This window comes from Anguilla anguilla, chromosome 1, assembly GCF_013347855.1.
Source record: "Anguilla anguilla isolate fAngAng1 chromosome 1, fAngAng1.pri, whole genome shotgun sequence".
NCBI lineage: Eukaryota > Metazoa > Chordata > Actinopteri > Anguilliformes > Anguillidae > Anguilla > Anguilla anguilla.
In genome coordinates, this window is record NC_049201.1 from 337,501 (window position 1) to 352,500 (window position 15,000).

At 49.2% G+C, this 15,000-nt stretch overlaps 1 protein-coding gene across 17 annotated transcripts in view; it reads right to left on the reverse strand.

Annotated features, from left to right (window-relative positions):
* epb41b (erythrocyte membrane protein band 4.1b) overlaps positions 1 to 11,800 on the reverse strand; it is a 60,471-nt gene extending 48,671 nt beyond the window's left edge. For 4 of the 17 annotated variants that reach the window (XM_035436384.1, XM_035436356.1, XM_035436313.1 and 1 more), the window contains exon 1: positions 8,400 to 9,883. In XM_035436384.1, coding sequence (XP_035292275.1) covers positions 8,400 to 8,673 — 274 coding nt within the window. In that variant the 5' untranslated portion in view covers positions 8,674 to 9,883. Of the gene's footprint in view, positions 1 to 2,501; positions 2,723 to 8,399; positions 9,886 to 11,673 lie in introns of those variants that run through there. The other 13 variants (XM_035436375.1, XM_035436347.1, XM_035436365.1 and 10 more) reach the window with 8 other exon arrangements.
* Positions 11,801 to 15,000: the final 3,200 nt, after the last annotated feature.

Sequence of the window (15,000 nt, forward strand, 5' to 3'; positions counted from 1 at the left end):
TCGGCTGGGGGTCTGCAGAGTGACTGCGCAGCTCGGCTGGGGGTCTGCAGAGTGACTGCGCAGCTCGGCTGGTGGTCTGCAGAGTGACTGCGCAGCTCAGCTGGGGGTCTACACACTCCCACGTTGCGCCACGCCCACAACCCCACACTGAGCCACACCCACAACCCCACACTGAACCATGCCCACAACCCCACACTGAGCCACACTCACAACCCCACACTGAGCCACGCCCACAACCCCCACACTGAGCCACACTCACAACCCCCACACTGAACCACGCCCACAACCCCCACACTGAGCCACACTCACAACCCCACACTGAGCCACGCCCACAACCCCACTGAGCCACACTCACAACCCCACACTGAGCCACGCCCACAACCCCCACACTGAGCCACACTCACAACCCCCACACTGAGCCACACCCACAATCCCACACTGAGCCACAGCCCACAACCCCACACTGAGCCACACTCACAACCCCACACTGAGCCACACCCACAACCCCACACTGAGCCACGCCCACAACCCCACACTGAGCCACGCCCACAACCCCACACTGAGCCACAGCCACAACCCCACACTGATCCACACCCACAACCCCCACACTGAGCCACGCCCACAATACCCACACTGAGCCACGCCGACAACCCCACACTGAGCCACACTCACAACCCCACACTGAGCCACAGCCCAGAACCCGCACACTGCACTGTGGCACACACACGGCGATACCCTCACATCTCCGACTGAAGAGGACGGGGGGAAAATGCCGAGTTTGCATTCTGCACCATGTCCTGAAAGTAAATGTGTGACGCAATCCAGGAAGTCCCTCAGAAAATCCTCTGAATGGAGCAGTGATCTCAGGAAGGGACAAATCTGATTTGACATCTGACTTTCATGCACACGCCTTTTACTCTGTTATAGATATAGTTACAAAATGCACACAAACGCCAGACCAAATGCACACACACACCAGAACAAATGCACACATACACCAGACCAAATGCACACATACACCAGACCAAATGCACACAAACACAAGACCAAATGCACACAAACACCAGACCAAATGCACACAAACGCCAGACCAAATGCACACAAACGCCAGACCAAATGCATAAACTCAAGTCCACAAAGAGTCGTTTTACCGACGGAGGCTCTTCTGTTGTCCCTGTAATAGCACAAAGACCCCACTGTGAGGACGTTCATCCAGCAGCTTACGGAACTCACTCATTAAAAGGTTTTGAAATTATGATTTTAATGGTCGGTTGATAATCCAGTGTGTTCCTAGAAGTCATAGTTGTCAGAGGCGGTTTGTGTTAACCTCAAGCATCTTTAGAACTTCGTGGTTGTTTTGTAAAACACGACTGATGCTCGTTTCCTGAGCGAAGTTGGAACACAAAAGTGCATCCCCCCACCCGCCCCCCGTCACAGTCAGCAACTGGGACACGGACAATGGGATCGGCTTAACCCGAACAAAAGCGACACTAATTTATTAAATTCCAGACTACGAACACGTATTCCTGCAAAAATCATAGATGTGAACGAAAGCTATGTACAGACACGTCCCCAAACAGTCCATCTCGCGGTACCCTAACAATTATGAAATGGATGAAACATGGAAACATGGACTTGTATACTCACCGTGATGAAAAGATGCCACTAAATGAAAGCGTTGACGTGACAGTCCTCTAATGCACTAATAAAAAAGTAGCAGAAGCTTAAAAGGCGGCATTTCCAATTTGACAAATAGCATAGCTCACGGCAGTTTTTTCCATTAGGACACCTTGAAGTACAGCATCGCACGAAACCACAACTTAAATCACCGAAATGAAACAATGAAGCGCTAGCGCATCCACACACCTGTCTTAACCTGATAAATATAACTAAAATACTATCTTCAAGTTGAAAGCAGCTACAGAAATAACGCGCACGGAGAAAGCTGCCGCATCCTCCGGCGGTGTCCGCCGCGCGCTGTTTCGCGGTGTCCATTATGTTTGTTTTGACGTCTTCGCTGGTGAGCGCCTCGCACACAAACGCTCTTTTCAAGCGTGGAGAAACTGCTATACTATGCCGTTTTACGAAAATAACCGCATTTCAAAAATACGTCTCTGATACTACGGTGTGAATAGTTAAAATGCAACTTGTCAATCCGTGGGACACCGTTTTGATGTCTGCCTAAGAGGTAATTTCAGGTTTATGTTGCCACGCAATAGACGCTCAAATCTTCTTCCCCCACCATTGCTAACGAGCTAGCACTGAAGTAGCCAGTCTCATCTCCCAGTTTGGTCTGACCCTTCACCAACATCCCCTTTGATTATGTATTGGACCTTGTTGTGGATGGTCCAGATTCAAAGTATTTAAATGGTCCCTGTACGAAAATGGCGCCGAATGTTCAAAAAAAAAAAAAAATCTAACGCAAATCCCCTTCCCTGATTTCGAAGCGTCTCCGATGCACAGGACATTAAATCAAAGAACACGGTCTTAAGTGCGCTTACCTTTTCTCTTTCTACCATCAATGGGAAAAGAAATCCTCAGCGCAGAGCGCGATTCAGAGGCAATATGCCGCACGAATTTAGTAAATACAGTGTTACAGACACATGTGTATGTCTCCTTTTTTAAACTGGCGTTTCAAGATCCTAGTAAAAAGGCGGGGCTACCTATGCAATGAGGGAACTTTGTTTAAAGAACAGACAAATAGGAGAAGCGCAGTCGACGGTATTGTCCAATCACAGCAAAGAGGACTGTCGTTCCCTCGGAAGCGCCAAGGCTACAGCTGCGAAACAAAGTGCCACAATCCGCGTGCAATGTCAACACTCGAGAACGCGGTTTGACATTGTCAAATGGTAAATGGACTGTATTTATATAGCGCTTTCATACAAAGCGCTTTACAATTGATGCCTCTCATTCACCCACACACCAACGGCGAAAGGCTGCCATGCAAGGTATCAATCAGCTCGTTGGGAGCAATCAGGGGCTAGGAGTCTTGCACACTTCGACATGCCCCAGAGCGGGGGGATCAAACCAGCAACCCTCTGACTGCCAGACAACTGCTCTTACCTCCTGAGCTATGTCGCCCCTAGTAGTTGATGTCACTACTTTTTAGTGCTGCTGGGAAATACGCTGCTGGGAAATAAACGCATGTAAACGCATTATCTGCGCAGTAGGTTGAAAAGTTACAATTTAAGAGCCAAATCTGGCGTGGAAAAGCACAAGCATCAGTGCCACTGGCGGGGAAACTGCTCCAATGTTCAAAATAAAAATGAATAAAAAGACCAGTGGATGAAAGGTCAGGCTACACACACATACAGGCATGCACATACACACCCACACACACATACAGGCATACACATACACACCCACACACACATACAGGCATGCACATACACTCCCACACACACATACAGGCATGCACATACACACCCACACACACATACAGGCATGCACATACACACCCACACACACATACAGGCATGCACATACACACCCACACACACATACAGGCATGCACATACACACCCACACACACATACAGGCATGCACATACACACCCACACCCACATACAGACATGCACATACACACCCACACACACAAATGCATTCCTCATGATAGTTTCTGGGTCTCTGCATGACTATCCACTCCACTCCACATGAAGCGCCAGTCTGCCCTGTCTTCAGTTAAGGAATCATACATGATTCAAAGATAATAAACATAATTAATGGACACTTATTGATAACTGCCATGCGCTAGAGAAGGATATGTACAGACTGTACAGATGAGAGTTGTGCATCTCTTTGGGGAAATGTATGATGAAATATTAAATTAGCACTGTGCAGCACTTTGTACTTCTCTCTGTACTCTGTAAATTTCTGTAGTTAAGAATATTTTAATAAATTATAAAACCACAGCGTTAGGCTAACCATGAGTGAGCAGCAATGCTGCCACACCCTGTCTGGGGCGGGCTTGATAAAATACAGCCCCCCCCCCACCCCCCCCCCCAGTGACTCTGGTCGCCTAGAAACCCCCATCTCCCCATGCAGGAGCAGGTGTGCAGTGCAATGAGGAAGTAACAAACATACACACCCCACACACAGGCACAGACAAACACACACACACACACACAGTGACACACGCACTCACACACACACACACACACACACCCCAGACACACACAGTGACACTGGGCAGGGCACAGCTGAGCACATGGCCTTATTTATGTCACAGATGACATCACACCCCCCCCCCCTTCTCTTCTCTCTCTTTGTTTGGCCATGACCCCACCCCACCCCCCACCCCCCAGTTGCACAGTGCAGCTGGACCCCCAGATCTGGAGCAGCTCCCCTCCTATTGGCTCCTGTCAGCCTGAGCTCCCCTCCTATAGGCTGGACACAAGCAGCTAACTAAACAACACAAGCCAAAGCTAACTGAACCACACAAACACACTAAACAACACTAACAGAAGCCCACTAAATGGAAGTGTCGGGTGTATTTCACAAAGCAGGATCACTATGTTAGCTGGATAACTGCAATAACTGAGAAAAACCCAGAAGCAACCAAAATCTGAAACCTGAACTGAAGTAAAAGGAGCTGTTCAGGGTTTTACTCTGTGCAGTTACCCAGCTAACCCAGTAATCCAATAAATACCCCCCCCCCCCCATCTGAGGCTTTATCCTGCATTTCAAATTACTGCACAGTAACCGGAGGCATGCTCTTCTGCCCCCTACTGGCCTGCTGATGATACTGTTGCTGAGGAGCTGAGGCTGACCTTAGACACTGTTCCCTGTGAAGCATCAGCAAGTTTTCATCACTGAAACTCCAGCCAAGCGTGCTCAACAATCTCCCATCATTCACAGCTACTCATGTGAGAGAGGGAGAGAGAATTCAAAAGAGAGAGAGGGACCAGGGGGGAGATGAAGAGAGATAAGGGAATAGCAGAGAATAATGAAGAGATAGAGGGAGAGATAGAGGGGCTGAGAGAGTGAGGGAGAGAGAGTCTGCTTGCTCAGCATGTGTACCAGCCCCTCAGTGATTCTGCCCCTAAATGCCCTAGCCCCTCAGTGCTTCTGCCCCTAAATGCCCCAGCTAGGCTGTCAGGCTTCAGTCTGAGGGGCTGTAAAGAGTAGAGCACCGATTCCAAAATCCTATTTAACAAAAACCCAAAAATAAAGCCACAGGAAGCACTTACAAGACTGTGTGTGAGTGTGTGTGTGTGCGTGTGTGTCTGTGTGTGTGTGTGTGTGTGTGTGTCTGTGTGTGTGTGTGTGCGTGTGTGTGTGTGTCTGTGTGTGTGTGCGTGTGCATGTGTGTGTGTGTGCATGTGTCTGTGTGCATGTGTGTGTGTCTGTGTCTGTGTGTGTGTGTGTGTGTGTGCGTGTGTGTGTGTGTGTGTGTGTCTGTGTGCGTGTGCGTGTGTGTGTGTGCATGTGTGTGTGTGTGTGTGCGTGTAAAGGACCGTGTACACACTGCGGTACAGGGCATGTCTATATAAAACAGCACACACACACACACACACACAGACTGGGAGTTGCAGCCCATAAATATTAATGCACGCCAAATAACCACATAAACTATTCATGAGGGTGGGCTGCTATTCCCACCCCCCCGTCCCACCCCCTGCCACTGCGACTGGCACCCTCAGGTCACATGACCCACACCGGCACGACAGCTCAGCTTCTGTTCAGCGTGCGCCGTGTGCCTTAACACGCAGCTGTGTCTCTTAAAGCACCGAAGAGATCTTTTGGGCAGGCTGCCCCCCGTGAAAATTAAAATTATTTATTTTTTGAATTCTCAAGTGAAATCCCAGAATGAGGCCTGTACAGGCCCCAGAAAGGCCTCCTCTTCATCTCCCCCATGGCTCCTGTTTCCACAGCGATCTTCCATTAATCCCCGGGGAGCCCGCAGCCACCTGTCCACCCATTTCCCGTCCCAGGCCTCTGCTGCCCCCTGGTGGCAAGACGAAGAACTGCAGGCCCAGCTGACGTGGAGGAGGGCCTGAGTGCTGGAGGCAGAGATAAAAGCTGGAAACTAAACAGAGCTAAACTTACAGCCCTCTGTAGTCATGCCCTTGCCAAACAGGCTGTGAGCACTGAGCTGTGAGCTCTGGGCTGTTAGCTCTACTAGCTCTGTTAGCTCCGGGCTGTGAGTTCTGGGCTGTGAGCTATGTGAGCTCTGTGCTGTAGCTCTGTGAGCTCTGTGCTGTAGCTCTGTGAGCTCTGGGCTGTGAGCTCTGTGCTGTAGCTCTGTGAGTTCTGGGCTGTGAGCTATGTGAGCTCTGTGCTGTAGCTCTGTGAGCTCTGGGCTGTGAGCTATGTGAGCTCTGTGCTGTAGCTCTGTGAGCTCTGGGCTGTGAGTTCTGGGCTGTGAGCTCTGTGAGTTCTGGGCTGTAGCTTTGTGAGCTCTGTGCTGTAGCTCTGAGAGTTCTGTGCTGTAGCTCTGTGAGTTCTGGGCTGTGAGCTCTGTGAGCTCTGTGCTGTAGCTCTGTGAGCTCTGTGAGCTCTGGGCTGTGAGTTCTGGGCTGTAGCTTTGTGAGCTCTGTGCTGTAGCTCTGTGAGCTCTGTGAGTTTTGCGCGTTATTTCAGTGCACGTCCCGCCCTGCCGAGGGACATCTGCGCCTGTGAGATAAACGCTCTGCCCCCCCCCCCCCCCCACCGCCAGCCCACAAAGTTACAGTGGGGTACAGTGATCATTTATACAGGCAGATGCTACAAAGCTCAGGATTTTACCGAAACGTATCAATGTAGATAAAAGTCTGTAAAACACAGTGTTGATGGATCAATTGTTGAATCAATCAATTTTATTTTTACATTGTATTTTAGATATCGTCAAATTAAGGTGTCCCAAGGCACCAAAAGGTAGAAACCAGCTTCTGAGCTCCTCATGTGACCACCTGAATATGTCACAGACCCTGAGCATGTCAGTAAGCATGTCACAGACACTGAGCACGTCACAGACCCTGACCATGTCACAGACCCTGAGCATGTCAGTAAGCATGTCACAGACACTGAATATGTCACAGACCCTGACCATGTCACAGACCCTGAGCATGTCAGTAAGCATGTCACAGACACTGAGCACGTCACAGACACTGACCATGTCACTGAGTATGTCACAGACACTGACCATGTCACAGACACTGAGCATGTCACAGACACTGAGTATGTCACAGACACTAACCATGTCACAGACACTGAGCATGTCACAGACACTGAGTATGTCACAGACACTGACCATGTCACAGACACTGAGCATGTCACAGACACTGAGTATGTCACAGACACTGACCATGTCACAGACACTGAGTATGTCACAGACCCTGACCATGTCACAGACACTGAGCATGTCACAGACACTGACCATATCACTGACCATGTCACAGACACTCAGCATGTCACTGACACTGAGCATATCACTGACCATGTCACAGACACTCAGCATGTCACTGACACTGAGCATGTCACAGACCCTGACCATGTCACAGACACTGACCATATCACTGACCATGTCACAGACACTCAGCATGTCACTGACACTGAGCATGTTACGGACACTGACCATGTCACAGACACTGACCATAATACTGACCATGTCACAGACACTGAGCATATTACTGACCATGTCACAGACACTGAATATGTCACAGACCCTGAGCATGTCACAGACACTGACTATGTCACAGACACTGAGCATGTTACGGACACAGAGGCAGCCTTACATCTGCAGCACATCTGCACACGGAATAACCAAACAAGGAGGAAATCCTCCAGCAGCCCCTGTGCTGCAGCCCCGTCTCACAGATGATACATTTTTCATGACCTGTCTCTGAGATCTAAAAATAACCCCCCTCTCACATCTGCTGCTACTTGCAGAAATGTGGAGCTATAAATGAAGACTGTGAGTTCCTGCTCTGCAGATCTGATATTCCCAGAACCTCGACTGAACCGTGTCACTTCCTGCAGCATCCAGAGCCAAAGGTGGCAGAGACGCGTTTGCACACCGTCGGGTGTTCAGTAGGAGGGTGCACTACAGCGGGGCAAGGCTGGGGCAGGGCACTGGGATGAACAGACCCTACCAATCAGGGAGAGGGGTCATCTATCCCTAAAAGATCTGAAACATGCATGTGACCTCACAGAGATGGAGGGAAGGAGAGAGCAAAGGGGAGAAAGACAGAGGGCTGGGAGGAAGACATAATGGAAGAAAGATGAAGAAGGGATAAAGAAGGAGAGAGGAAGGAAGCGTAGAAAGAATTGGTGATCTCACCATACCTGTCACCAACCAGACTTCTGAGCAGTGACATTTAACCTGTGACCTGTGACCTCAGTCAGAGCAAATGTCTCACACACTGCTCACACAAACATGTGGATAACTGACCACACTGAGGGGACTCAAGGATACTCACCACACATCACCATAGAGGGTGTATCCAAGGGTGGGCGTGTCCAGGGGTGGGTGTGTCCATGGAGAGCATGTCCATGAGCAGGGTAAGGGGGGCAAGAGGACAAAGAGAGGTCAGCAAAATGGAGGCAGAAAACGCATAGAATTGTCTGTGCTGGGTTAGACTGTGTTTGTGCTGGTTTAGATTGTGTCTGTGCTGGGTTATACTGTGTTTGTGTCCCTGCTGGTTTAGATTGTCTGCACTGGTATAGACTGGGATGTGCTGGGTTAGACTTCATTTGTGCTGGTTTAGACTGTGTCTGTGCTGGGTTAGACTGAATTTGTGCTGGGTCAGACGATGTCTGAGCTGGTTTAGACTGTGTCTGTGCTTGGTTAGACCGTGTCTGTGCTGGGTTAGACGATGTCTGTGCTGGTTTAGACTGTGTTTGTGCTGGGTTAGACTGTGTCTGTGCTGGGTTAGACGATGTCTGTGCTGGGTTAGACTGTGTCTCAGCTTCAGGAGGACAGGCCTGAGGGGTGGAGAGAGCTGAATATCAGGCTTCAGGTCAGACTTTGTGGACATGACTCATGGGCATACGCATACACACAGCCCTCCTGCGCTGACTGCTGGAAATGTTACACCATGAGCCGTTTCTCTGGAGCCTAAAAATAATGTGTGATTTTGCTAACTTGAAATGTGATATTGTTACGCTGAGAGTGTGATATTGTTATGCCGAGAGTGTGATATTGTTAGTGTGTCAGGGCTTAGTGTGTTTGTGTGTGTGTGTGAGGGAGTGTGCGCACTAGGCCTATCCCACAAACCAGCATCTACAGCTGCACAAAGCAGCACCTACAGCTGCACAAACCAGCACATACAGCTGCACAAACCAGCACATACAGCTGCACAGATCAGCATCTCTAGCTGCACAGACCAGCATCTACAGCTGCACAAACCAGCACATACAGCTGCACAGAGCAGCACCTACAGCTGCACAGATCAGCACATACAGCTGCACAGATCAGCATCTCTAGCTGCACAAACCAGCATCTACAGCTGCACAGAGCAGCACCTACAGCTGCACAAACCAGCACATACAGCTGCACAGATCTGCATCTCTAGCTGCACAGACCTGCATCTACAGCTGCACAAACCAGCACATACAGCTGCACAGAGCAGCACCTACAGCTGCACAGATCAGCATCTCTAGCTGCACAGACCAGCATCTACAGCTGCACAGAGCAGCACATACAGCTGTACAGACCAGCATCTACAGCTGCACAGACCAGCACATACAGCTGCACAGATCAGCACATACAGCTGCACAGACCAGCATCTACAGCTGCACAGAATAGCATCTACAGCTGCACAGACCAGCATCTACAGCTGCACAGAGCAGCACCTACAGCTGCACAGAGCAGCACATACAGCTGCACAGACCAGCACCTACAGCTGCACAGACCAAAATCTACAGCTGAGTAGACCAGAATTTTCAGGACACTGTAGTGTGTGGCTTCAAAGTCAGCACCCCCCACTCAAACACTCACGTTCCTTCTGTAGAACAAGCACCATGTTTTTACTTCATTTCCCATCAGCCTTTCACATTGTCCATCCTGCAGTTTGCCTCAGACTAACACCTGTGTTTATCAGCCTTACAGACACCTGTCCAGGGGCATATCAGATTATTTACATTCTCTGGCTCCTGTAAATGGTGAGAAACAGCACTTCCAGGTAATTCCCACAAATAGGCCTATAATTTCCCAGATCAGATAACATACATAACCTGACTCATGTGAGTGTTGCAGGGCAGTTATTAACAGAACATATTTATTTGTGGACACTTACAGGATAAATAAACAAACTATGTCAGGTCTTTACCATATTACATTCAATGTGTAACGAAGCACTCGTATTTCCATGCATACTCAGTGCCGACAAGCAGTAAAAGATTGGAGCAGGTCAAACCAGTTTTGCTTTGAGATTGTTTAAATGTCTTGCTCTTATGGTGCTGTCGAAAGTGGCTTTGGCTGAAAGTGTAAGCTCAATGACCAACCTGTAAATCGTTAAAGTGAGTTTTTTGTCACGATGATGTTTACAGTCTGGAGCCAGCTGTGCAGATGCAGCTCTTATTTTTGCCTGCCTTGCCTTGTTTTGGAAAAGCTGTCGAGTCTAAAATGATGCTAATAAAGCGAAGTTAAGGAAATTTGGAGACGCCGGGGAATTTTGTTTTTGATGAACCGAAATATACTCTTCAATAAAAACCGCAAAGTTTATGATAGCACAAAACGGGCCATGGCGCGCAAGGTATCCCTCCGCAAAGCCTGACGCGGAAGAGCAGGATCAACCCCCATCCCTCCGGACCTCGCCAAAACGAAGGGGGAGCGCGAGGGAGCGCAATTCTGCAGTGCCTCTCGTGCAGGCGTGGAGCGCGGACAGACACGGTCTCCTGTCTCGCGGTGTGCTGTAGAGTCCATTTCACAGAGAGAAGCTAGTCCGCACACACACTGACGGCCAGCCAGGGAAGGTGCGGTCTGCGTCTTTTCCTATGCCCAGAAACTTACCGAACAGAGAAGCACTTTAAACCCGTGGACATGCGGCACGAATATAGAAACGAAGTCTTGGGCTTTTTTCCGATCACTCGTGCCGGCGATAACGATTCAAATGATCTAACAGCAATGCACAATATATCAATATTTAAAAAAACCAAGTTCACAAAAATATAGCAATCTGCATGACACATTCAAAATAAGTATGTAGTCTGCGGAATATCGACATGTGATGACGGGGCTGACGGATGTCCCTCCAAACAGAGACCGTCCGTACGCCTCTTATCCTTATCCGCCAGGGTGACGGTACTGAAAGAGTCTGTATGTTCTGGCGGAGACTCCCGCCACCGTACAGCCGCGTAGTTACATGATAGCGTCAACGCGCACGAGAACCAGCCGGAGCCTTCTTTATCAGCCGGCTCCTTATTTAACTTCACGCGCTAATGCCAATGCCACAAGTTGGTCTAACCGACTGAGGCTCACTACCAGCTGAGTTATCAGCGACTCCAACCCCGAACGAGCCGTTAAAACGAAGAGGCATTTCAGAGCCCAAAAGGCGATTTACAGAAAGCGGTCAGACAGAAAGGTACACATTTATCGACCAGTATTTTCATGGCAGTAGATTTCTGCACCATAACCCGCTTTCTATCCATATCGTCCCTGACACAGACTCAGATGAAAAGACAGCTGTCAACCCGCGGGAAACTAGCCATGAAAACCCGTGAACGGCGTCAATACATACATAATGCGTTTACCTGCGCGTGTAGAGACCAGTTCCTCAGATTTATGCGTGTTATGTTTACTCCAATGGCCCCCGTTCCCGGTCTCGGGGCAGTTATGCGGATGTCACACGCGCTTGTTGTACTGCCTCCCAATCTGGAGTCGCGGAAGAGCAGGAGAGGAGGGCGGACGGCCGGCGGAGCCCCGCCCCCAGATGCACATAATTGGAGCAGAGGGCTCGAGCTCAGGTACAAGATTGGGAGAGGCACTCATCAAGCTCAGCAGTGGTTAAGGTTGCCTGAGAACAGAAGCTAATTCTGTCGCTACTGGTCGGTTGAATTTTAGCTGACCTCGGTCAGGTGTTTCTGCCGTCAGGTGTGTACGTCACTGTATTGGAATGTGCACTGCAGGAGATATCCTGCTTTGTTAAACAGCTGTTTAACTTTATCTTGCATCACTGACTCACTGTATCACTGACCGATAGAGCCACGACACTAACAGACTATATTACTGACCAATAGAGTCATAACACAGACACACTGCATTACTGATCAATAGAGCAACATCACTGACTTGCTGCACCACTGACCAATAGAGGCACAACACTGACACTGTATCACTGACTGACCACCAGAGCTGTTATAATAACACTCTCCCTTTCACTTTTGGCAGGGTTAATTTCTGCGCCATGTACAGGGTTAAATAATCACTGGCTCACAAGTTACAAACAACTTTACGCTCCGAAACAAAATCACACAAACAGCAAAAATAACCCAAACATGCAGTGGAATTTTCCATGAAGTCATAATGTGTAAATGATGCAATGAGTAATTATGGGACACACGCACGCTCACACACACTCACACGCACACTCGCTCACACACACTCACACACTCACACACACACATGCACACTCGCTCACACACACTCACACACACACACACACACACACACATACACACTCGCTTACACACACTCACACACTCACACACACACATGCACACTCGCTCACACACACACACACACATACACACTCGCTCACACACACACACACGCACACACTCACACACACACCTGCACGCTCACACACACACACACACACACATACACACTCGCTCACACACGCACGCTCACACACTCACACTCGCTCACACACACACACGCTCACACACACACACACACTCACACACACACATACATAGATGCAGACTCGCTCACACTCACACACGCAGACTCGCTCACATTCACACACGTGCTTACACACATACACACACTCACTCACACACACACACACACTCAAACAGACACACTCACACGTGCTCAAACACACTTACACACACGCACTCACACACACTCACTCACACACACACACGCACTCACACTCACACACACACACACACACACACTCGCTCACACACACACTCACACATGCTCAAACACACTTACACACACACACACACTCACACTCACACACACACTCGCACGTAGGAGGGAATCCCTGGCATGGTGGCCTCTTCTGTATCAGCTGAGGGGGCTGTGGAGAGCCTCGCTGTGCAGAGGAGATACACCCTGCCTTAGATAAGCTTCCCAGAGCTGGGCGGGGCGTGGGGAGCCCTCTGCTGATAAGAGCAACGGCTCTGCGCTATGGCAACAGGCCCCGCCCCTGTCACAAACACACAGCTCTGCAATGCGCTGCAGTCTCTATGCTGCACACGCCCATTCCTTCCACCGCACGTCCACTAGAGGGCGCTTCAACTCAATTTATTCCCTCAGAGAACATGAACAGGTTACACCTGTTTTTTTTGCTTTATGGACATACACACTAACACTGCCAGCATGCATACATGCGCATACACACACACACAAAAAAAGAGTACAACTTACACAAAAGGTGTTACTGTTTCTGTACGCGTCAGTGTGTGTGTGTGTGTGTGTGTGAGAGTGTGTGTGTGTGTGTGTGCGTGCATGTATGCGCTCTCCTGTGTCTGCTGAGAGGGAACTGGATCCAAATACCTGTTGAATGTTCTCTTATTACATTTTTGCAGAAATGTGTGAATTTCCAGAACACATTACTTGACCTTTTGTATTTCAGTGCTCCAGAAAAACAGTAAACAAGCATGTGTATAAAAATATATCACATTTATTGTTTCAAACTGACAAAAGTGTAGCTGATATGAGCTTACCTGTGTCCCAACAGTACACCGATCACTAATATGTGCTCACCTGTGTCCCAAGAGAACACAGACCACTCATATGAGCTCACCTGTGTCCCGACAGAACACAGACCACTCATATGAGCTCACCTGTGTCCCAAGAGAACACAGACCACTCATATGAGCTCACCTGTGTCCCAACAGAACACAGACCACTCATATGAGCTCACCTGTGTCCCAACAGAACACAGACCACTCATATGAGCTCACCTGTGTCCCAACAGAACACAGACCACTCATATGAGCTCACCTGTGTCCCAACAGAACACAGACCACTCATATGAGCTCACCTGTGTCCCGACAGAACACAGACCACTCATATGAGCTCACCTGTGTCCCAACAGAACACAGACCACTCATATGAGCTCACCTGTGTCCCAACAGAACACAGACCACTCATATGAGCTCACCTGTGTCCCGACAGAACACAGACCACTCATATGAGCTCACCTGTGTCCCGACAGAACACAGGCAGCTGCTGTCAGAATGCAGCCACAGAACCGTAGAGACACCATAAAGTTAAACAACACCATAGATCACAGTACAAAACTGTACATGCTCTACAACACCATAGATCACAGTACAAAACTGTAAATGCTCTATTTACAATATTTACACACAAAGTCATTGCTTTTTCTCTTTTGAAAAATAAAACACGGTAAAGTACCTTCCTCCGTGGTAATTCTTAAGCAATGCCACATTTTTAATGCGTTGTTTTTTGTGTTCTACTCGGGCATCGGAAGGGCTAACAAAAGGGCTTCTTTGTCACACGACACACGTGAGTGGAAACTAGGCTTGCACCAGGGGCGGAGTCTACAGTCATTCTCCTTCCTCAGTAAACAGGTGACCACCAGGTGTGCGGTGAGGGCGTTATAGTCACGTTATCGGTAACATGTCACTGTCATGTTCTGTCACACACAGAGGCTGGTGGTGGGCTGAGTGCATTTCTTTTCTCAAAGTCCTCAGTGCATTAGTCCACCCATGTGCAGTGTGTTGGGGTGCAGTGTGTTTGGTGCACACAAGAGACAAGAAACAACAGCACTCCTCAGAAGAGTGTGTGGAACTTGTGGGAGGGCGTGGTCAGAGTGTGGTCAGGGCAAGGTCAGAGCAAGTTCAGGGCGTGGTCAGGGCAAGGGCAGGGCGTGGATA